Here is a 21,988-nt window from a genome sequence, read left to right as displayed (position 1 = left end):
GCATGGGGATGGGTGGCTGCAGTATGGAGATGCGTGGTCACAGTGCACCAGTGAGAGCAGTGCATGGGCACAGGCGGTTGCAGACCCTGGTGAGTGCCTGTGGCAGAGGGAAAGATGGAAGGAACCAAGCAAACTCTTGGCAAACACGAGCCAAGCTCCTCCCTGATGCCCCTTGCCCACCCCGTGCTGGCTCATACCCCCTGAGCTGGAGCTCACAGATGCCCAAGGGTAGCGGGGTACATCTCGTCTCCCCACCCCCACTTTCCAATCCAGGACATTTGGGTTGCCAGCACGAAACGCTCTCTAATCTGCCCTCTAATCCCGCAGGCTGGCGCTGTGCGGCTGCACGGGGGGCTGAGCCGCTGTGGGGCTGGGGGCTGGGGCTCCGCGCCTGCCCAAGCAGGTCAGGGGCTCCCTCACATCTGCCACCACTCGATAACAAATGAAGCTCTTCAACAAAGGTCCCTTTGTGCCCCACAGCTCGCTCCCGCTGGGCTCCCAGCACTAGAACACGGGGACCCAGCGTGGACACGAGACGGGGCAGTCGCTGCACCAGTGGCCTCGCCGGGACCTTGGTGACCGAGCCAGGACATAGGGCAGCAGGGCTGGATGGGAGGCACAGCCACTCTCCCTCTTTCCCTGGCTGAGCCAGGCTTTTGCGGAAGGTGCTTCCCAGTGCCTCGCATTTCTGCAGCTCCCGCCGGGCTCTTGCCAAGTCGGGTTGGTCTTTGCAGAGCAGGGAAATGTGCAGTGAAACGCCCATGTTGCTGCCCTGCGAGCACCGAGCCAAAACCAGTGCCCTGAATGGAGAGAGCTGAGGGCACGGGAGGGTTTGGCTTCGTCTCCCACTGCTGCAGGGATGGGCGCCGCGAAGGAGCTGCCAGTATTGGAAGGGGGTCCAGGAAAGCTGGGGAGGGGCTCTTGGTCAGGGAGGGCAGGGATAGGACAAGACGGGACGTTTTTCAGCTGAAAGAGGGGAGATTGAGATGAGAGTTTAGAAAGAAATGTCTTCCCATGAGGGTGGGGAAGCTGTGGCCCAGATTGCCCAGAGCAGCTGCCCTATCCCTGGAGGTGTTCCAGGCCAGGTCGGATGGGGCTTGGAGCCCCTGATCCAGTGGGAGGTGTCCCTGCCCATGGCGGGGGGTTGGAACTGGATGGGCTTTGAGGTCCCCTCCAACCCAACCCATTCTATGACTCCCCCTGCCCTCTGGCACTGCCTGCATCTCCCAAGCCCTCCAGCACCCGCGGAGCAGCAGTGAGGAGCTCGGGTGATGTTTGCAGGACAGCCCCCAGCGCCCTGTGCTGGCCCCAGCTCCCCTCACCGGCACAGGGGGCAGAGCTGCGGCCCCTCCAGCACCCACAGCATCTACAAAAATACTTTATTGTGGGAGTGGGATGCGCAGGATCTCTCTGTACAGTACGAACAAATGGCGGTGAGGCAGTCACCAGCAAACAGACACGCGACGGCAACAGCCGAAGCCCGTCCTGGGGGGCAGCGGGAACAAGGGGGTTCATGGCCCCTACATCACCTTGGGCCTGGCGTTGAGGCGGATGATGGCCTGGTAGTCTCGCACCAGGTCACGCAGCTGGTCCAGGTAGGGATTGACGTTCTCCTCCATCCACTCCTCCACTGTGTCAGGGAAGTAGACCCTCTCCAGGTGACCATGCAGGTCACGGATGAAGCTCTCCCAGTCCTCGTGGAGCCTGGCAGGGAAGAGCAGGTGTCCAGCAGGAGGTGTGAGGGACCCCAGAGCTCAGCCTGGGATCTCTCCCAGCCCCATGAAGGCATCTAGCAGGGCTCCTGGACCCCAGCACTACATACTTGAGCACCTTGCTGCCGAAGCTCTCCATGTTGCGGGGGTTGCCAAACAGATGCTTGCGGTGGTAGGGACTGAACCAGCCCTTGATGGCACTGGGGAGTAGGGGGCACGAGGAGCACCCAGGGGTGGTGCCCAGCCCCATGGCCAGAGCCAGCCAACCCCACTGCCTCCCGCCATCCATTACCTCTCCTCCTCCAGGGCCTTAATGATGCTCTCCTTCAGATGGCTGTTAACCTGCTCAACCATGTGGTAGATCTCCGCACCAGGGAAGGTTCCCCTGCCCTCGCTGGGGAAAAGGGAGGTGAGAGCCCGATGTGTGGGGTGCTTTGGCCACACCAGGGCTCTGGGCTGGGTGAACCCCAGCATCTGCCCTCATCCCAGGCTGGTCTGGGACCAGGTTTTTGTGCAAGAATCCCCCTGCCCCCTCCTCCTGCCCCCACCACAGCCGGGCTGTGCCACGCACCATGTGCTCTGCTCCAGCTGCATGCTCTGGAAGCCCAGCACGTCAAGCACCTTCCTCTTTGTCTCTTCTGTGAATCCCCCTGTGAAAGGCAAGGAGAGGAGCAGAGGGGCCCAAGCCACCCCACCGTCACACACTCACCCCTCATTTCACCATGACCCAAAACTGGGCGAGGTGAAGCTCTCCTTCCTCTGCCTCCCACTGCCTCCCAGTATCCATCCCTGCCTGCAGGATGGGTGGAGAGATGGAGGATGAGGCCATCAGTGGCAGCGTCAGCGGGGTGGCTCACCGTTCACCAGCGTCTGCAGGCAGATGGCCAAGGAGGGGATGCCAACGGGCAGCAGCTCGCAGAGCACCGAGTAGTGGTCATACCTGTAGAGTGGGGCAACCCGCGCCATCGCCTCCTGCGCTGCCACCAGTGGGGCTGTGCAGGTCCTGGGGAGGACGGGGGTCCCACTGCCCCTCACCTCTGCCACCCGGTGAGGACGATGCCCTGGAAGCGCAGCGGGGTCAGCTGCGGCAGGGCCTGCATCACCTTCAGCCAGCTCAGGTGGTTCTTCAGGTGGTAGCTCAGTGGGGGCCAAGCCTGCACCGGTCCTGTGGTGCCCTTGAAGGCGCTGGCGAACCACACCGCTTCGAAGCCGCTTTCCACGTACTTGGTAAGGAACGGTTCTGCAGCGGGACAGATGTGAGCCACCAATGTCACCATCCCTGGGGGCTGGGGGGAACTGGGTTGTCCCTCCCCAACAGCCCTGGGAGCCCGTCATGCCACCTCACCGATCTGCTCTGCATCAAAGTCAGGAGCGTAGAACCACACCACAGGCGAGACGTGCTTCGCTATCCCAGACTCTGCAGGGGGAGTGGGGACAAGGATGTGGGCACAGCACCAGCAGCAGGAGGATGCCTGGGGCTCCTCATGCATCCCCGAGACCTGCAGCCCTGCAGGGCCAGGCACGGGCTCTTGTTGGGCACCAGGCACAATGCCTGCCAGGACAGCTACGTGGATGGGTGCTGCCAAGATTTCTCCACCCTCTCACCCTGCAGGGCTCCCACGCTGATCTTCCTCAGCATGTCGTCCCACATGAGCACCCGCAGCCCCCAGTACTGCGTGGTGATGAAGCCAAGCACCTCCTTGATGTGCTTCAGGTAGATGGTCCCCGTGTCGCCCTTGTTGTAGCTCATCCAGTTCTTGGAGTCCATCCCCTCCCCAAGGTGGAAGACCTGGATTTGAGAGGGGAAAGGGGATGCTCTGACCCCTGGGAGCACATCTGGTGTCCAGGACAAGGGCTGGGGTCCCTGCAGCACCCACCTCATCCGCACCAATGTGGATCCAGGTGGAGCGCCTGTGCTTCTCGATCACCTGCGACAAGATGCTCTTGAGCAGGGCCAGGGTGTCAGGGATGTGGGGGTTGAAGCTGTTGGGGAAGCGCTCGACCTCCCGCAGGTGCTGGTACTTCTCGTGTTTGAGGATGAACTGTGTGGGATGAGCTGTTAAGGGTAGGGTCCTGGGGGAACCCCCTGTGATGAGGAATGGGGAGTGGGACCGGGACACCCTACCTCTACGTGCCCAAAGGTCTGCACCAGGGGAACCACCTCCAGCTTGTGGAGCTCCGCCAGCTGCTGGATCTGCTCGATGTCCTCCTCACTGCGTGGGCAGGAACAGGCTCACCAGGGGCAGAGGGCAGAGCGTGAGGGCACTCCCGTCTCCTCCAGCACCCTTCCCAAGCGGCCCCAGCCATCCCACACCTGTGTGGACTTTTATTATGGAGACACAAATATTGACCCAGCAGGGCAGGAAGCTGGTCTGCTGGTGGCACAACTCACTTTGACCACGGTTATCGCAGGCACGGGTCCAGGGAGGTCACACCCTGCCCCTGGCACGCCAGGACTTGCCAGCACCATGTCAGCAGCCTCTGGCCAGCTCAGCACACAGCCCCGGCTCACCTGTAAGCGTACGGGGACCGGAGTATTTCCAGCTCCTCCTTGAAGGGGAACATGTCCTCGTATTCAATGAGGACGCCGTTGGCTCCCAGCTGGGATAGGAGAGGGAACACCTGCAGGGTGGACAGGGTGGGCTCAGCCTTGTTCCCCCTCTGCCCCTCGGCACATCCCTTCCTGGCACCTCCCGCCAGTCCCCGTGCATCCTCACCTGCTCCAGGTAGGAGATCCTGGGCGCAGCCCCCTTGAGGTCCAGGTGGACCAGCCTCATCTCGGTGGCGCTGATGTCCCTGGAGACCTGCCCGGGCTCATGCCTTGGGGCTGTTATCTTTGCCACGGGGATCTCCACCACCTGGCTCTGGGGGCCGGCATCCTGAGCGGTGTCACCCGTGTCCCCCCAGAACTCGCTGTCCTTGCTGACGTGCTTGTGCAGCTCCAGGGTGAAGCTGCAAGGAGCGGAGCAGCGCTGGGGATGCCGTGGGGCACAGGGGCACCAGCTGCCCCCCAGCACCCGACCTCTGCACAGGCACGACCTAAGGGCACCATGCAGCCCCCTGACCCATCTGGGGTCCTGCCGGCCACTCACCTGTCACGGAAGAGGAACTTGATGCCGGCCAAGGCCACGAGGAGCAGCACTACGAGGCGCAGCAGGTTCAGCCTGTGGCTCCGCTGGAAGGCCATCTCTGCAAGGCACACACAGGGGTTCCGGCCACACTGTAGCACCCTGAGGGACCCCAAGCGCAGCCCCACAGCTTGTGCCCTGCTCCAGTGAGCAGCACAAGGCCCAGAGAAAGAGGATGTAGAGGACACTCCTCCCACCAGCCTGGTCCCCACATGCACAGAGGCACCCGCGTCCCTCCTACCTTGTGTGCCCCAGCACAGAGGGCAGTGGCCAGACCTGCCTTTCCCTCTGCGACGGCACAGGCTCCTCGGGCTCTGCCAGCGCAGGAGCAAACAAGGCAGTGGGTGCCCTATCACCTCTGGGACAAGGGCTGTGTCACAGGGTGGCAGGGTGGGGTGGCATCGCGGGGCGGGCACGGAGCAGCCGGCACTGGCCAGGCGTGGGAGACAGTGGCCCTGTGGACAAAGGAGAGGTGATCAGGGACTGCCCGGGGCACACCGTGGCATCAGCCAGAGGCACCGCTGGGTGAAGGTGGCATCCCAGAACCCCCAAACACCCACAGGGATGGGCACACGCTCGCCTCACGCTGCCCCAGCAGCTGCCTGCAGAGGTGAGTCCCACTCAGGCCCACGGAAGGGAAGGGGCTGGAAAACAACATCGGAGCGAGGCAGGAGCCCGGTGGGATCTGGCTGGGGGGGGTCTGAGCCCCATGAGAGGATTTACCAAAGCAGGTGAAAGTGAGCCCAAACCAAAGGCAGGCTGCAGGGTACCCACGGGGGCTGCTCTGGTTAAACCAGTGTTTGATCCCCTGCGGGAGACGCAGAGCAGGGCACGTGGGTGCAGGGACGTGCTCACGTCAAAGGGTTGTCACCATTAAGATTAATAAAATTCATTCGAAGTCTTTCTTTCCTAAACCAGTTTCGAGAGCTCCTGAGATAGGGATTTGTCGATGCAGGTGAAAGTGAGCCCAAACCGAAGGCAGGCTCTGCAGGGCAGGAGGTGGCAGGCACCCCTTCCCCAGCGCCCCCAGTCACAGCTCAAGGGTTTACGCAGAGATTTGTACCCACTGGCACAGGACCAGCTCCACACCAAGACCCACAGCAGTGCCCCACGCATCCAACACCATGGCTGCAGAGGGAGATGCTCAATGCCTGCAGCAAAACAGGCAGCATAAATCCTCCTGGAAGCTGCGCACTAGAAGCACTGGCATAATTTCTGCCCTTTTTCTCCTATTTTGACAACTCTGGAGTGTGCGGCGAGGCAGGGATGGGGCAGCGCATCAGCGCCCCTGGCCCGGCAGCCACAGTCAGCGCTGGGGCAGCACCCTCCAGCCTTTTCAGTGAGTCAAACACACTGAAATTTAGGGTTAAATTCAGCGTTGCCAGTTTTGGGAACTGAAAAGCAGATTTCGGCTGCTGCCAGCACAAAAGCAGCTCAGCTGACCGCGAGGGTTTTGTCTGTGTTGCCAGAGCAGTGGCACCAGGGCAGAGCTGCGATGAGCCGCCTCACACCTCCGGCTCAGAATTAGCTCTTTTTCTAGACACTGCTCTAATCCCTCCCGACACACTCGTCCCGCACGCAGCTGCAGGGCACGGGGTGGGCGCTGCGGCCAGGACCCTGGGATGTCCTGCAGAGCCAGCACAGCACATGCTGTCCCCAGAGCACGAGGCCCCAGCAAGGCCATGTTGCAGGGCAGAGCCACACAGGAGGGAGCTGGAGCATCTCTGCTCCATCCTCACCGCCCAGCGCCCGCGGGTACCCAGTCCCCCGATTCTGACACGCAGGAGGTGTGGCAGGCTCCTGCTTTTGGGGTGGGTCATGCTCGCACTTTCCCCTCTGCTCATGTCCCCGCATGAAAAACATGCCCTGTGCTCAGCACTGCTCCTCCTGTGCTGCAGGGACAAACGTGACACCTGCTCCCCGCCAGCAGCCATTCACTGCCCATCCCCACAGTCTTTCCATCCCACCTGGCCCTGGATGCTCCTGGCAGCTCCAGCCCAGCCCAGCAGGGATGTGCCAGCCTGGGGACGGCTGCCAGCTTGGGGATCACCTTTGGGAGCCCAGAAAGGTGCAGGAGGGCCAGAGAAGGGGTGTCAGTGGCCTCTGGGCACAGGGCAGGGGCCACGGGGAGACTGGCACCCGGCAAGGCCATAAATATGCACAGTGCTAATCGTGCTGTCATGGGAACACAGCGCCTGATCGGAACAGGGATAAATATTTAGACCGACGTCATCTTGCCAAGATTCGGTGTTTTTAATAAATGTTATCTTATTTAAATAGAAAACAGGTTTCCAGGGTTTGAGGCTCCCGGTCAGAGCCCAGCACGGGCAGGTGGGACGGGCACACGCCGGTGCTGGGGTGCAGCACCCCGGGGGATGGGGGCAGCCACGGCTCTGTGCCAGTGGGAGATCCCTTCAGCTGATTGACGCCACCCCCCTGAAGCGGCGTCTCGCTGCTAGCACCCACTCTATTTATTAACGTGACATCCTCTGCTGCCAACCCCTTGGGCACAGCGCTGGCATGGTCCCCGGGAGCCTCGGAAGAGCCTGTGAATCCTCACAACCAGCCAGCTTGGCTCAATGTTCTCAGCGGCTGCAGGGCAAGGAGGGGAGCTGGACCCTCACCTCCCTTTCCTGCCTCCTCGCAGCACCCATGGGTGTTGCTTCCCGCTCTCCGGAACCAGCCCAGCTCCCCACTTACCTTTCTGAGCCTGGAGGAGAGGAGGATGGAAGCAAACCTTAACCTGAGCCATGGGGAGGATGGAGCTGAGAACCCCCGGCTGCCCCTGGGGTGCCACGTGCCACCACGGCCCATGGGCAGCAAGGGATTTGGGTGCTGCTGCAGGGTCTGGGTGCCATCCGGCTGCCCACAACACCGCTCCAGTGTTCTGCAGACTGTATCAGGCCAAACCCTCGCTCCCATCAGTGCGCCATGGGAAGAGAGACGCCGCTCCATGCACAGTCAGTGCACGCTCGTATGTTTCCAGACGTGGCTCTCACACCCTGTCCGGATCTGCCCCATGGGATGAGCCGCCCCCCAACAGGGGCCATGGTGCTGCAGCCCCTGGCTGGGGGCTCCGGCGTGGAGAGGCTGTGGAGTTCCCACAACTCCCCCAGCAGCAGGAGAGGGCTGCCCCTCCAGCCCCTGAGCAGAGACAGCCTCTGTCCCGCTCCAGGACACTGGGATACACGTGGAGCAGCCCCCAGGCACAGGGAGGGCCCTTCTGCACCGCACCCAGCCCACTGCACTGCTGGGCACCATCCTCACCCCATGACGCTGGGGCATCCCATATGCCCCCATCTCCCCAGGTACCTCTCGGGCACCCTCTCACCCCATGGCACCCTGCAGGCTCTGCTGGGCATCCCTGTGACCCTGGTTCCCACTGCAGCACTGGGCATCCCTGCATCCCCCTGGACACCCCTGCATCCCTCCCAGGCACCCCTGTGGCACCAAGCATCCCTGCATCCCCCTAGACATCCCTGAGGCCCCGGTCATCCCTACATCCCCCTGGGCATCCCTGTGGTGCTGGTCCCAACTGCAGCCTGGGCATCCCTGCAGCACTGAGTGTCCCTGCGGCCCTTGTTCCCACTGTGGTCCCAGGGATCCCTGCATCCTCCCTGGCATCCCTGAAGTCCCCCCTGGCCATCCCTGCAGTCCCCCGGCCATCTCTGCAGCCCCCTGGCCATCTCTGCAGCCCCATAGGCATCCCCACATCCCCCTGGCATCCCTGCAGCCCCATAGGCATCCCTGCATCCCCCCTGCATCCCCCTGGCCATCCATGCATCCCCCCGGCATCCCTGCATCCCTCCCTGGCATCCCTGCATCCCCCTGGCATCCCTGCATCCCTCCCTGGCATCCCTACCTCCCTCCCTGGCCATCCCTGCATCCCCCCTGCATCCCTCCTGGCCATCCCTGCATCCCCCTGGCATCCCTGCATCCCCCCTGCATCCCCCTGGCATCCCTGCATCCCTCCCTGGCATCCCTGCATCCCTCCCTGGCATCCCCGCATCTTCCCGGCACTCCCGCATCCCTCCCTGGCACTCCCGCATCCCCGGTCCCCGCTGCGCCCCGAGCACTCCCGAGTTCCGCTGCCCTTACCGGCAGGTGCGGGGCCGCCGCAGGCACCGCCGGGCGCGGTCCCCGTTCGCCGCCGCCGCTCTTAAAGGGCCCGTGCGGCGCCGGTGCGGTGGGCACTGCGGGGCCAGGAAGGAGCGGCGGGGCGGCGCCAGAGGCACCGGCAGGGACCGGAGCCGCCGCCAGACCTGCACCTGCGCGGTGCCCGGTGTGCCCAGTCCCCGGTGTACTCGGTGTGTGCCCGGTGTCTGTTTCCTGGTGTGCGCCTGCTGTGCGCCTGCTGTTCGCCCAGTGTTTGCCCGGTCCCCAGTGTGCCTGCTGCCCGGTGTGGCCATTCCCTGGTGCCCAGTGCCCGGTGTTACCGGTGTGTGCCAGGTGCACAGTCCCCGGTGCTGCCCGGTGGTCCCAGTCCCTGGTGTGTGCCCGGTGTGTGCCCGGTGCCCGGTATGTGCTCAGTGCTTGGTGTGTGCCTGCTACCTGGTGTGTTCCCGGTGTGCCCAGTGCGCACTCCCCGGTGTGTGCCCGGTACCCGATGCATTCCCGTTGTGCCCAGTGCTCACTTCCCGGTGTGTGCCCAGTGCCCACTCCCCGGTATGTGCCCGGTATCCAATATGTTCCCGGTGTGCCCAATGCCCACTCCCCAGTGTGTGCCCGGTGTACTCAATGCCCACTCCCCGGTGTGTGCCCGGTGTGCCCAGTACTCGATGTGTGCCCGGTGTGCCCAGTACCCACTCCCCAGTGTGTGCTCGGTACCCGGTGCCCTCCCACACCCCGCCGTTCTCCTCGCTGCGCCCCCTGCAGGCGCTGCGGGGAACTCTCTCCCCCCACCTTGCCCTATGGTTTCTCCTCACTTCCCCCCCCGCACATGGTATCGCCCGCCGCCTCGCTTTGCGCATGCGCTTTCGGCTGGTTCCCCGCTCCGAGGGGCTGCGCATCTGGGGCGGGTTTGCGCATGCGCAGAGTGGGTTTGGCGGGGCGCTCCGAGGACAGTGGGCACCGGGCACCGAGGTGGGGTGTGAGCGCTGAACGGAGCCCGGAGGCGGCGGAGCGGCCATGAACGCAGCGCAGGGCACGGTGGGCAGCGACCCCGTCATCCTGGCCACGGCCGGGTATGACCACACGGTGCGGTTCTGGCAGGCGCACAGCGGCATCTGCACCCGCACCGTCCAGCACCAGGACTCGGTATCCGCCGTACCGGGGCGGGGGGGATCGCGGGAGCGGGACGGGATGAGGGGAACCAGAGGCACCGAGGTTAACAGGCCGGAATGGGGGGACTGGAGTTACTGGGAGGGGATGGGGAGGACCGGGGGGGGCCAGGAGAGGATGGGGAGGGACTGAGGGTACCAGGGTGGGATGGAGAGAACTGAGGGGACCAGGACGGGATAGGGGGGGATCGTGACAGGATGGAGAAACTGAGGGGAACAGGGGAACCAGGATGGGATGGAAGGACTGAGAGAGGATGGGTGAACCAGGATGAGATGGGGAAATTGAAGACTAGGGTTACTGGGTTGGGATGGAATGGGGGAAACTGGCAGACCAGGAGAGGATGGGGGGCAACGGGGGTTACTGAAATGGGATGGAGGAACCAGGGATACTGCAGCTGCTGGGACAGGATGGGATGGGGTGGGACTGGGACTACCAGGAGAGGCCACCCCCTGGGCCCTACAGACACCCAGTGCCTGCACCATGGGCTGAGGTTAACAGGAGGGGCTGGGGTTACTGGGAGGGGACGCCCCATGGGCACCCAGTGCCCATTCCCACAGCTGGGGTTACCAGGAGCGGCCGCCCCCCACCCTACAGCCACCGTGTGCCCACACCCATGGGTCAAAGGGGACCGGGAGAAGCCACCCCACAGACAACTTGCACCAGGTCTCGCCTGGTGCTGCCTCTTACCGCCCTTAACGGGAGCTGCAGCAGGTAAACGCACTGGAGATCACCCCGGACCGCAGCATGATCGCTGCTGCAGGTGAGGCCGCCCCCTCCACCACCGCCCCAGGCACCGGGAGCCACCAGTGCCTCGGTCACCGCCTGCCCGCTTGGTGTTGCAGGGTACCAGCACATCCGCATGTACGACCTCAACTCCAACAACCCCAACCCCGTCATTAACTACGACGGCGTCAGCAAGAACATCACCTCAGTGGGCTTCCATGAGGATGGACGGTGGATGTACACAGGCGGGGAGGACTGCATGGCCCGCATCTGGGACCTGAGGTGGGCAGAGATGGCGTTCCCTGCTCCGGAGATGGTGGAGCCAACTGCATGCTCTTACCTGCTCTTTCCTCACTGTTGTGTTGCAGGTCTCGGAACCTCCAGTGTCAGCGGATTTTCCAGGTGAACGCTCCAATTAACTGTGTCTGCTTGCACCCCAACCAGGTAAGCAAAGGCTCCTGCACAATTTCCCAGCTCATGCTTTACTGTAGCTCCTCCAGGCAAATCTGAGGGGCTGTGGAGTTTTACACTGGTGGATGCAGCAAAAAATCTGGAAGCTGGCTGGGGAGGGCGAGCTCCTGGTGGCAGGGCTGGATGAGCAGCAGCCAGCGTCCTGCACCATCTGCCTGTTTCCTTGCTGAACTGCTGCTGCTGGGAGCTTTGGGATGGTGTGGGAACAGCTCTCACAATGCAGGAGCTGGCATGACAGGTGCATGGTCCCTCCGGCTGCCCTGGAAAAGCCAACGCTGCTCCATGCAGTGAAGGAAACTTCCCAGAGCAGCAGCGCTGAAAGCGGGTGAATACCGCAGACTAACATGCCTGCTGTGGCCCAGGGGCTTTGTTCTCGGAGCTCATTTGCCAGCGTTTGTGCTAATTACTGCTGCCTGTTGCAAAGTGACAGCATAGCGGCTGCGCTGTGGCCTCGTCCCATCAGAGAGGACGCTTCTGTCTGCTCTGTGGCTGGAGCTTAGGGGACGTGATGGGAACTGGTGTCATGGGGAAGGCTGGGAAGCTCAAGGGTGGTACCGCTGCTGGGGAAAAAGCATGTTGAGGACAATGGCCTTCAGGACTCAAGGTTCACCAGGTGGTTCCAGAAGCTGTGGATAAGCAAAGGGATGGCTGGGGCCTGGGAAACAAGGCTAAAAGGGAGCACTATGCATTGGAGGGGACAGCAGTGAGGATCAACATGTGTCATGGCATGTTAGTAACTGCTCCGGTCCGATTTGTGTTCACAGTGCTTCAGGGTTTGGTTGCAGATGTGGCATTTTAAAACGCTGAGTTACAGAAAGGCTTCTTTGCATGTTTGATTTTTGCAAAGGTTTAATTTGGCAGGTCCAGGATTTCAGACCAGGTTTGAGATCGATTATTTAAAGCAGACTTTACTGAACTGCTGATGATGCAAATACTCATCAAGTGTACTTGCATCTTCCGTATGAAATAACCACTAAGCCTACCAAGGCTACCAAGTTGCAGGAGCAGTGTTGGTTCGTTACGGATCACAGTTAATTAATCCCAAGGTGGCACTATTTATTCAATAGCTTCACTGCTCTGCAATCCCCTGCTGCAGCGATGCTGATCTGGTTCTTGGAGAGAGATTTCTCATAGCATGGGTAAAGCCACAATGGCTTTAACATTTGCACTTGTTCCTGCTAAGAGGGGTAAGGATTGAGACGTCCAGAAGATGCTTCTGCACTGCGCAGTCGGCTAAATATAGTAAGTGATGATTGTCTTCCTCGGAAACAAGGCTTTGCTGACAGGTACAGGGTTAGCTGCACTCGATGACCTGGTCTCCTCCAGAGATTCTGCTAAAATTATGGGCAGCGCAAGACTGTCGATAAAAGCTCTGGGTTTAGTGGAGAGCCGCCAGCATTGTCTTCTGCTCTGAGCGTGGGATCAGAGCCAGAACTCCTGCCCTTCAGCTGACTCTTGTCCTTCCCCTGAGAAGGAGGCAGAGAGCAAAACTCATCCAGGGTTGCGTTGTTCAGGTATCTGTACGCTCCTGAGTGCTTCGGCTGTTCACTGGCCAACTTGCATCTTAATGCCCTCTTCTCAGAGCTGCTGAAAGTCATTTGGCTTCTGCAGATGTTGTTTGGAGCTGTAGGTGTGCAACAGTCCTGCAAATCCGGCAGCCGCTGTCTGCTCCAGAGTTTATACAATTAAGAAATGCTTCTATAAGGTAAACAGCCTTGTTTACCTTATAAACAAGTGTTTACCTTATAAACAGTGTAACATCAGGTCAGTGCTCTGCTCACTCTTGGGACAGTCAGCGCGCTGCTGGAGCTCTGAAACAGCTATGTGCCATGGAATTATTGGGCAGAACAGGATGCCGGTGCTTAAAACAGGAGCAAGGCTCTGCATGGTGCTGTGCTGGCATGGTCTGGGCATCAGCTTGAGGGGCTGCTCATGGGGTTCACCTCAGAGACAAGGCTGCTGTTGTCTTGCAGGCAGAGCTGATTGTGGGTGACCAGAGCGGTGCCATTCACATCTGGGACTTAAAGACCGACCACAATGAGCAGCTGATTCCTGAGCCCGAAGTGTCCGTGAACTCGGTTCACATTGACCCTGATGCCAGTTACATGGCAGCTGTCAACAGCTCGGTGAGCTCTGTCGGCCTCCAGCGTGGGATGGGATTTACGCTGCTCTGGCAGTGGCTGGGGGGGCCTCACATGGGCACAGGCAATCAGTCGGCATGTTCCGGCTTTGCCTCCAGTTTTGATGGGATGTGGTGGGATATGGGAAGTCCAGGTTGCCTTTGGGTAGGTGACCCAGATCCACCATCTTGCTGCAGGGAAACTGCTATGTGTGGAACCTGACGGGTGGCATCGGTGAGGAGGTGACCCAGCTCATCCCCAAGACCAAGATCCCAGCACACAACCGCTATGCCCTTCAGTGCAAGTTCAGCCCTGACTCCACGTGAGTGTGCGCCAGCCCCTCACCTGTCCCAGGAACAGCCGGTCCTTCCTGGGAAGTCCGTATTGCCCTGCAGAACCCCAGGGTGGAGCAGGATGGGAGGCACAGAGAGACCTTAGAGGAGCTTCCAGTGTTGAAAGGGGCTCCAGGAAAGCTGGGGAGGGGCTCTTCATCAGGGAGGGCAGGAATGGGATGAGGGGGGGATGGTTTTAAGCTGAAAGAGGGGAGATTGAAATGAGATCTTAGGGAGAAATGGTTGCTCAGAGCAGTGGTAGCTGCTCCATCCCTGGAGGTGTTCAAGGCAAGGTTGGATGGGGCTTGGAGCAACCGGATCCAGTTGGAGGTGTCCCTGCCCATGGCAGGGGGTGGAACTGGGTGGGCTTTGAGATCCCTTCCAACCCAAACCCAGGATTCTATGACATGCCAGCACAGGGTCGCTGTCAGTGGCAGCCCAGCCTTGTGCTGTGTGATCTCAGCAAGCTTTGCTGCCACACACTGTTCTTCCTTTTGGGGTGGAACTGCTGATCTCTGGGACTGGTGAACTTTGTGTGGTTCTGTTTGGGTTGAAGCTCAGAACACAGATGGTTTCGGTGTAAAGAGATTCAACCACAGTAAGCGCAGCAATCCAGGTCACTGTGGCATCCACGCTAATGAGAGACTATCGGGCGTGCAGCGTGACTAACGAGGTTGCCCTTCTGTGTCTCTTCCTTGCAGGCTCTTGGCTACATGTTCTGCAGATCAGACCTGTAAGATCTGGAGGACTTCAAACTTCTCTCTGATGACAGAGCTGAGCATTAAGAGCAATAACCCAGGGGAAACGTCTCGGGGCTGGATGTGGGACTGTGCCTTCTCCGGGGACTCCCAGTACATCGTCACAGGTGAGGCACTGCTGCACGCCTGCCCCTTTTCCTCTGCAACACTGCCAAACCCTCCTGCATGTGGGGAGGAGAGAGTGCTCAGCCCGGCCCCCGCAGCCCAGCCTGGCTCACTTGGGCATTTTGTGCTGCAATAACACGTCATTTTGAACGGGATTGATGAGTTTCCCATGTGTAGTCTGCTTCACCCAGTAGCAGTGCTGCTTGCAGCATCACAGTCCCTTCAAAGCACACCTGTTACGAATCCCACATTAACTTCTCTCCAAAGCAATGAAACCCTAAACAATACCGATATGCACCAAGCTTCTTGCTTTCACAGCTCCCTTCCCTGTCATCAGCAGCCCAAGTAATGGAGCTTGACAAAGCAGGAGAGAAGTCTTTCTTAGTCTAGAGGCTGATGCAATATATCCCACTCCTCTTCACTCTCTGTTCCAGCCTCTTCTGATAACCTGGCCAGACTGTGGTGTGTGGAGACAGGAGAGATCAAGAGGGAATACAGCGGCCACCAGAAAGCTGTTGTCTGCCTTGCTTTCAACGACAGCGTGTTGGGATAGCGGTGATGTGTGGGAAGGAGAGGAGCTCTGCTTGATTTCCCTCATCTCACAGTGACGTGCACCCTCTCTGGGGCCTGAGGTGCACTGGTGACACCCCCTCCTCCAGCAGAGAGGGCTCCATCTCCAGCAGAAGCTGCTGGAGTGAGACCAGGCTGCAGCTCCGAGCTGGTCATTACCGTCTTGTGTGTGGCCTCTGAGGGAGGCTGCTTGGACAAAAGGGAACAGGGGAGGGAGGCACAATCCCCTGGATGCAGCTCAGCTGGAGGAATCCCTGTGGCACCAGCTGCCAACAGCTTTGTGGTGGTCTTGTACCCCAGAGTGGAAAAGAAACCCATTTCTAAACGATGGAAGAGCTGAGCAAAGAGAGGAAAGGCAGCTGTTTTCTTAGTTTGCAATCCCTTTATTCAGTGTATCTCACAGACTGACTCAGAGAGCTGCACTCCTATAAAGCCAACCACCCCCAGCAGTTAACCACCTCGTGTTCAACAGGACGTGTAGCCATGAGCCACAGCTGCTCTGCACGGTTCCTCTAGGCCTGGGTCTCCTAATGCCTACGGACAAGGTGCAGCCCCAAAGCATGGCTGCAAATAAAATGTCTGTCCTGACCTTGCCGTGCTGCGGGCTGCTGTTCTCCTAAACTCTCCTGAACGGCAGCGTGAAGTCAGCAGGGAGCTTTGGGGGATGCTGGTGATGGTCCCTTCCTTGCTGAAATCAAAGGCTTTTCAGGAATTCAGCTCACGTACGGAGAGCAAGAGGGCATCGCAGCCGCAGGACTTACTCGGGGAGGTAATAGAAGCAGATAGAGACGCAGATGTTGCTTGGAAAACAGATGTCAATGCAAAGGTAGATGAGCCGCTGCTTCCTGGGACCTGCAGAGGGAAGCAGGGCGAGAGGAATGCCTTTGTAGACCTGCAGAGTCCCTCAGGAGCCAAGTGAGTGGAAAGCCTCAGGGAATGACCTTTCTCATTAAAGCTGGGGTGAGGCGGAACCGAGTGAGCACTCGGCAGGCTGCCTTTGCTGGAGATGAAGGTGCTGAGCACTAAGCCAGTGGCTGCGCAAGGGACTGCTCTGTGTAGCTGTGCTGCACAAGGAGGCTGCGCTGCCGGGGAAGGGGTGTGGAGCCTCTCCCAGCCAGCACCGTGGTTCACTGCAGGCTGTGGGCATGAGCCACCACTCCATGATTGCTGAGCAGTGGTTCAGAACAGCTGGCAGTCCCTTGGCAGCCCACCCCAGACTGTGCATTGCCTTCTGTGCAGCAGAGCCTGCTCCCCATAGAGGTACTGGAAGCAATCATGCTTCCCTCTCCTGCTAAGGAAAGTTACACTTACCCTCGCCTCGCTTGACCCAGAAGATGGCTGTCTGCTCGCACAGGGCCTGGACAGGCTCCCCCAAGCTCTCGGGGTCCACCTCATCCCGCGCCAGGATGCCCAGAAACTCCCGATAGTACTTGGTCTGATTATCCTGGCGTGGCAGCTGATCCACCTGAAAGGAATAGCCCTGTTAATTCCTCCCGAGGCCCTTTGTCCTCCTGGCACTGCCTCCAGCCCCGCTCTTGCTTTCAAGGCACCCGGGGAGCCGTCTCTGCTGCAGCAGTAAAGGTGGGTTTCTCCTGATAGCTGCTGGGATGCTGGCTTGGCCGGAGCAGCCTGGCAGGAGCACGGGCAGACGCAGCCCCTCGCTAGCACTGCCACTTGGGAAAAGGGGCGCGTGGTTCCTCTGGGGCCCCTTGCTGGGCTGCCTTGTCCCCAAACTGGGAGTAAAACCCTTTTGTGCCCAGCGCCACAGCATCTCTGGGCAGAGCAGCATCTGCTGGGCTGTGACCCACAGCAGCCCCATCCCATCATAAACCACAGCACCGAGTGTGATGTGCATCTGCATCCTTCAGCCCTGTGGTGGCTGGGATGGGGCAAGGCTGAGCTGTGGCTCCTTAGTGCCACCAAGTCCCATTTGAGGGCTGCTGGCAGCCCTGGCAGTGCCAACTCTCACTTCCATGAAGGAGCCGCAGGGCAGATCCTTTCTCCTTGTATCCCATCTGGCAGCCTCTGCCCAGGGTGCTGCGTTCCTTCACTGCTTGGGGTTAAATGCTGCCTACCACATCCCAGCTGGGTGGGAGCCGCAGGCCAGGGACGAGGAGCACCCAGGAGCCTCCAAGGAAATGGAGAGCAGATGGCAGGGGCATGAGAACAGGGCTGCCTGTCTTCTTGAAACAGGATCTCCCTCCTGTGCACGCATGCATTAGCATTTTGTTCAGAGGGTCCGTGTACGTGAGTCACTCCAGCTTTCCCCCTGTGAATGCTCACAAACCCCCTTTTGTCTTCTGTTCCCCAGAATTCTGAGCAGGTAACAGAACCCAGTGGGAGCGGGTCCTGCACAAGACCCGCTCTTCACCTCTGTGGGACACAACCCCTTTGCCCAGCTGGCGTTTCTCCTGTTTTTCAAGGATGGGATGTCAGTCAAACCAGGAGGTGCCTCTCGGAGCCCAGCACTGGTGGGCAGAGCTCTACTCCTTCACAGGGCACCAACCCACCCACAGGAGCAGGGAATCACTGCTGCCTGCCCTCGTGGAGCCAGGCATGGGATGCTGCTCTGCAAGAGCCACCACTGCAAACGCAAATCCATGCAGGAAACGGCCTTCAGTGAGCTAAGACTCCATGCAAAGCCCAATTCATCTGCTCAGCCACTCCAGGGGCACTGGCAGCAGCTGCTCACCCTCTTCTCAGACATGTTGAGGGGCGTCTGGAGGTTCTGGAGGTCCCAGGTGTCCATCCTCCTCAGGTAGCATGCACGCTGCTCCACAGGCTTGTAGCACACGTAGCCCTGCGAGACAGAGCATGTTCCTCAGGGACACACACCCACAACTGTCCCAAAACCAGACTTCCCTCCTTTTTGCCCTTCTTTCCCAACCAAAGGTGCAGAGAAAGGCACCAAGCAGGAGTGCACCGATATTTTTCCTGGTCTGCACCTCCTGCTCCCACCCCAGCAACTCCTCTCTCAGCAGCCTGGGTTCCTCTATTTGCTTCCATGCTAATGGGGCAGGTAATTATAGAATCATGGAATGGTTTGGGTGGGAAGGAACCTCAAAGCCTATCCAGTTCCATGCCCTGCTATGGGCAGGGACACCTCCCACTGGATAAGGGGGCTTAAAGCCCCATCCAACCTGGCCTGGAACACCTCCAGGGATGGGGCAGCCACCACTGCTCTGGGTAACCTGGGCCAGGACTTAAAATTACACCCACACACTTACATTCCTGCTGTCGTACAGCACCACAGCGCTGTTGTTACTCTGCGAGGTGACGTAGTAGGTGATGGTGTTCCTGGCCGCATCCACCAGGGCTGTCTGGTTCCTCGGTGGCTCCTGCTGGCCCTGGGCCGTTAGCCGGACGAGCTGTGAGCCAGCCTGGGCACAGAGAGTGAGGGCAGTGCCTGCCAACAGCTGCTCCATGTCTGCACAAGCCTTTCACCCCTGACATTCCCACCTGAATGCTTGTCTGTGTGGTTTTGCAGGGGAGACGCCAGCCCTGAGCGCAGGGAGGGGAGCAGTGGGGCTCTGCAGACTGTTCTCCATCGCTCAGGGCTGGAGAGAGCTGCCCCGTCCTGCCGGGCTGCAGGGGGGAAATGCAGCACACCCTGAGTGGGACCCACCAGGGTCATCGCGTCCCACTCCAAGCGCTGGAGGGCAGGACCAGGGCACTCGCCAGCCAGTACTCTGTGGGATTTGGGGGGAGGTTGGGATCCCCCACCCGGCCAGCGCAGCTCAGGCTCCCCCCTCGCCTCCGAGGCTGCAGCCGTGCATCGGAACGTGCCTGCTTGCAAAATGCCAGCTTGAGGCGACGCTTACAAACGATGCCATGAAGCTCCTCTAATTTAAGCAATGGGTTTTGGCAGGTGCTTTGCAGGGGCGAGACAGCGGCTGTTGAGCACCTTCCTGCCCCACAACCTGCAACGGGTGAACCAAACCCAGCCCCGATCTCTCGGCCCCTTCTGCCCTCCCAACACAGATCGAGGCTGCGGGCAGGAGGAGGGTCCCTGCCTGGATCAGGATCCCGCACCTGGGCAGAGCTGGGAGCAAAGCTGAGGACCCCCACGACAACGATGCCAATAACTGCAAACACCACAGCAACGGACACGCTGATCCAGAAGGTCCTGGAGGGAACTGCAGGCTGCACTGGGGCCTGGGGGCCAAAGCAGGAGGAGGAAAAAACAGAAGCTGAATTAACACTTCCCCTGTTTCTTCTTCACCATAGAGTGCATTTCCCACTTAAGACACCGATCCCTCCGCAAGCTGCTGGGGTCTGAGTGCAGAACAGCCAGAACAGCACAGCATTCCCAGAATAACAACCTTTTTATCCCCCAGAGATGGAGTTTTGAATCTCACATCCCCATAACCAGTGCTCCCAGAGCCAAACACTTTACCCCTGTGGCTGGAGAAACTCCCAAAGGCTGCAAAACCGTGGCAGAAGGGCTGGAGCAGGAGCTCCCCACGAACACCGGTGGCTGTGCTGCAGCAGCAAGTTCAATTCTCCCTCCCATGTCAGGGAATCCTGCTTCCCTGCCCCTCTGTAGATCCGGTTGTGCTTTATTCCCTTGATAAGCTGCTCTCCGTGCAGACCAAGCTCTGACTCAAAGCAGAAGAGCTTGGCGCTCATGGTGCATTTCAATTAAAATTCACTCTAATTCTAATATTGAAGCAATTCAATTGAACTTAGTGGCACCTAAAATCCCTTTTTACAAAGCAGAAAGAATGGGCTTTCAGTTACAACATTTCAACCACTCTTAAAAAAAAGCCAGTCTGTGTCTCAGCCTTCAGAAGCACTTCAGAAAATGCAATAAATGCCCATGAGATCTGCTATAGCTGCAAGAGAAAGGGACACTTGGGCTCTGATCTCGCTCGGTAACACCTCACTGCCAGGTGTATTCCCCAAGAAAGGGAGCGACTCTTAGAGTTGGAGTCATGCAAAGGTGAAAGCTCAACAGTTCAAACACTATAGTGCTCAAGCCTGACAGTAACGGGTGGGTTTTCAGCATCCAACGGGATTCCCTGGGGTGGGAAAGGTGCAAATAAAGGAACCGGTGACTCCCACCCCTTGGCAGGCTGCTGTTTGTGTGCACACACACGTCCTGAGTGGCTCTGCAGCTGGAAATCTTCGCCTTCTCTACCCTGACCACTCTGCCCTGGTGCATGATCGGTCTGTGCTGTACAAGTCCGGGCACAGGGAAATCCAGCCAACAGGCAGCTGCCCCGGGAGCCAAACTGTGGATGGACAAAACCTCACCAAGACCCACGGGAACATCAGGAGCTCAGTGCCTTCAAAAGAGGAATCACAGAGCGGGGATGAGGGGTACTCACTGCAGGGACAGCGTGGCCGGATCCACTCCTGCCCTCCATCCTCCACATCAGCCAAGGACCTGGCTCCCGCAGCTCTGCCGCCTGGCAACGCGCAGCCTGGGCATCATCCCCAGCTCCAGGCGTGCCTGGGAAACCTAAGCGTGCGTCCACGACAGGTGAATGTGCGTCCTTTGTGGCCAAAGCGCTTCCCTGCCAGCTGCTGCCCAACTCAGACCCACGGGGAGTGTGAAACCCTAGAGCTGTCGGCTGGGGAGAAGTGAGGAGGGGGGTGAAACCTCGGGCCGTGGAGCGATGCTGTCAGCACATGAAACGGCTCTTCCTGCTCACCTTGCGTGGCGGCTGGAGGGGCAGGGGGACCACAATCAGCGGCTTTGTGCCAGCCCTCCCTGCTGGAATGCCCGGACAGCAGGACTGGGCAAGCCTCATGGAGAAGACAATGCACAGAGAGTGGTGGCAGCTGCCCTTGTCATCGGTTATTTTTGCATTTCAACACCAACTTCATGCTGCCAGAGCTCCGTGGGCCCAAGCCAACTGTTGATCCTCCTGTCCCACAAGCCTTAGCTGCACAGACACCTTTGTGTTCCACCTACAGACGTCGCTTCATCCAGAAAGGAGAGAGGATCTCTGTGTCAAAGTCATCACCACCACCTGAGCTGCACTCGTGCCAGCAACCGTGTCCTGTGATGAAAAGCTCCTCGCGGAGAACAGCGCTGCCAGGCTGCGGTTTGTCCTGAGCAGTCCAGGAGACTGGAGAGTGCTCTGCATGTCTGAGCCCTACCAGCTGCAAGGAAAGACTCAGCAGAATCCCTTTGCATGGTGTCCACCACAGGACAACACAGCATGTGGACGTTGTTCCATCAAGAATGGCCCCAGACTGACCAGACTCGGCCCAGGGGCAGCTCATGCTGGTGGCTCTTGTCACTGAGGCACCAGCGATCCCTCACCCCACTCGCCCTCTCCCCTTCCATAATCCAAGGATGAGCTTTTTTTCAGGAGATCCCGTCTCGCCCCAGTGTGCTTCTCCTGTGGGATGAGCTCCAACTCTGGATGCACACCTGGACACAGGGGCCAGCAGGAGACAAGGGGGTCAGAAGTCATACAGCCAGCACAGCCACTGCTTTAGAACAGAGAGTGCAAGACCACAGCGTCCTTCTCCAGAAACCGTACCGGAACAGCCAAACCAGTTCTGCTCCTGTAAATTGGTGCCAGAGAAGGGATACAGTTCCCAGGAACATCGGAAAACCCACTGCGACGGGTGGGCAGAGTGCTCTCCTAAAGGGATTGTTACAGCCACACAGCAGCCACCTTCTGACTTTAAGAAATTTATGCCCTGCCAAATCCAAGGCACAAGAGCAAAGCAAAGCTCTGCTATCAATTAGTGAAAGGCTCACTGCAAAGGCAGAACGCTCTGCTCCAGACTTGCGCTCAGAGCAGCAAATCCCAGCCCACACCAAGAGCC

The 21,988-nt window shown here is 59.6% G+C and overlaps 3 protein-coding genes across 4 annotated transcripts; 1 reads left to right on the top strand and 2 right to left on the bottom strand.

Annotated features, from left to right (window-relative positions):
- Nucleotides 1-1,125: 1,125 nt before the first annotated feature.
- Nucleotides 1,126-9,536, bottom strand: LOC104064587 (hexosaminidase D). 2 transcript variants are annotated; one of them, XM_054081099.1, is made up of 15 exons: nt 8,939-9,536; nt 5,082-5,295; nt 4,805-4,901; nt 4,430-4,664; nt 4,225-4,334; nt 3,838-3,925; nt 3,590-3,754; nt 3,318-3,501; nt 3,058-3,129; nt 2,748-2,952; nt 2,570-2,652; nt 2,284-2,362; nt 2,005-2,106; nt 1,823-1,912; nt 1,126-1,704 (listed from the first exon to the last, which is right to left on the bottom strand). In XM_054081099.1, exons 3-15 carry the CDS (start codon nt 4,897-4,899, stop codon nt 1,521-1,523), a joined length of 1,692 nt encoding a protein of 563 aa, XP_053937074.1. In that variant the 5' UTR covers nt 4,900-4,901; nt 5,082-5,295; nt 8,939-9,536; the 3' UTR covers nt 1,126-1,520. The 2 variants fall into 2 exon arrangements, with proteins under 2 accessions (XP_053937074.1, XP_053937075.1); XM_054081100.1 differs by having other exon boundaries at nt 5,117-5,295.
- A 315-nt stretch (nt 9,537-9,851) lies between these two features.
- MLST8 (MTOR associated protein, LST8 homolog) lies at nt 9,852-15,689 on the top strand. The gene is made up of 8 exons (XM_009566935.2): nt 9,852-10,096; nt 10,829-10,880; nt 10,963-11,125; nt 11,212-11,287; nt 13,288-13,440; nt 13,632-13,756; nt 14,468-14,631; nt 15,064-15,689. Exons 1-8 carry the CDS (start codon nt 9,968-9,970, stop codon nt 15,180-15,182), a joined length of 981 nt encoding a protein of 326 aa, XP_009565230.1. The 5' UTR covers nt 9,852-9,967; the 3' UTR covers nt 15,183-15,689.
- Nucleotides 15,690-15,909: 220 nt separating this feature from the next.
- BRICD5 (BRICHOS domain containing 5) lies at nt 15,910-21,976 on the bottom strand. Its single transcript, XM_054080905.1, has 6 exons — nt 20,530-21,976; nt 19,232-19,354; nt 18,427-18,579; nt 17,892-17,999; nt 16,511-16,664; nt 15,910-16,051 (listed from the first exon to the last, which is right to left on the bottom strand). The coding sequence occupies exons 1-6, from the start codon at nt 20,575-20,577 to the stop codon at nt 15,957-15,959; spliced, it is 681 nt and encodes a 226-aa protein (XP_053936880.1). The 5' UTR covers nt 20,578-21,976; the 3' UTR covers nt 15,910-15,956.
- Nucleotides 21,977-21,988: the final 12 nt, after the last annotated feature.

This window comes from Cuculus canorus, chromosome 15, assembly GCF_017976375.1.
Source record: "Cuculus canorus isolate bCucCan1 chromosome 15, bCucCan1.pri, whole genome shotgun sequence".
Classification (NCBI taxonomy): Eukaryota; Metazoa; Chordata; class Aves; order Cuculiformes; family Cuculidae; genus Cuculus; species Cuculus canorus.
Note: the sequence above shows the minus strand (reverse complement) of the source record. Positions and strands in the feature narration are given on the sequence as shown.

What these genes read in the sequence shown, in the direction of transcription:
- MLST8 (XM_009566935.2), top strand. Translation starts at nt 9,968, where the DNA reads ATGAACGCAGCGCAGGGCACGGTGGGCAGCGACCCCGTCATCCTGGCC. An exon ending in TCTGCTTGCACCCCAACCAG is followed by an intron (nt 11,288 to 13,287) that starts GTAAGCAAAGGC and finishes GTTGTCTTGCAG; the next exon opens with GCAGAGCTGATTGTGGGTGA. An exon ending in TGGCAGCTGTCAACAGCTCG is followed by an intron (nt 13,441 to 13,631) that starts GTGAGCTCTGTC and finishes ATCTTGCTGCAG; the next exon opens with GGAAACTGCTATGTGTGGAA.
- LOC104064587 (XM_054081099.1), bottom strand. Translation starts at nt 4,899, where the DNA reads ATGGCCTTCCAGCGGAGCCACAGGCTGAACCTGCTGCGCCTCGTAGTG. An exon ending in GGATCTCCTACCTGGAGCAG is followed by an intron (nt 4,335 to 4,429) that starts GTGAGGATGCAC and finishes TCCACCCTGCAG; the next exon opens with GTGTTCCCTCTCCTATCCCA. An exon ending in CAGCTGGAGCAGAGCACATG is followed by an intron (nt 2,107 to 2,283) that starts GTGCGTGGCACA and finishes CCTTTTCCCCAG; the next exon opens with CGAGGGCAGGGGAACCTTCC.
- BRICD5 (XM_054080905.1), bottom strand. Translation starts at nt 20,577, where the DNA reads ATGTGGAGGATGGAGGGCAGGAGTGGATCCGGCCACGCTGTCCCTGCA. An exon ending in TTGCTCCCAGCTCTGCCCAG is followed by an intron (nt 18,580 to 19,231) that starts GTGCGGGATCCT and finishes CTCTGTGCCCAG; the next exon opens with GCTGGCTCACAGCTCGTCCG. An exon ending in TCAACATGTCTGAGAAGAGG is followed by an intron (nt 16,665 to 17,891) that starts GTGAGCAGCTGC and finishes TATTCCTTTCAG; the next exon opens with GTGGATCAGCTGCCACGCCA.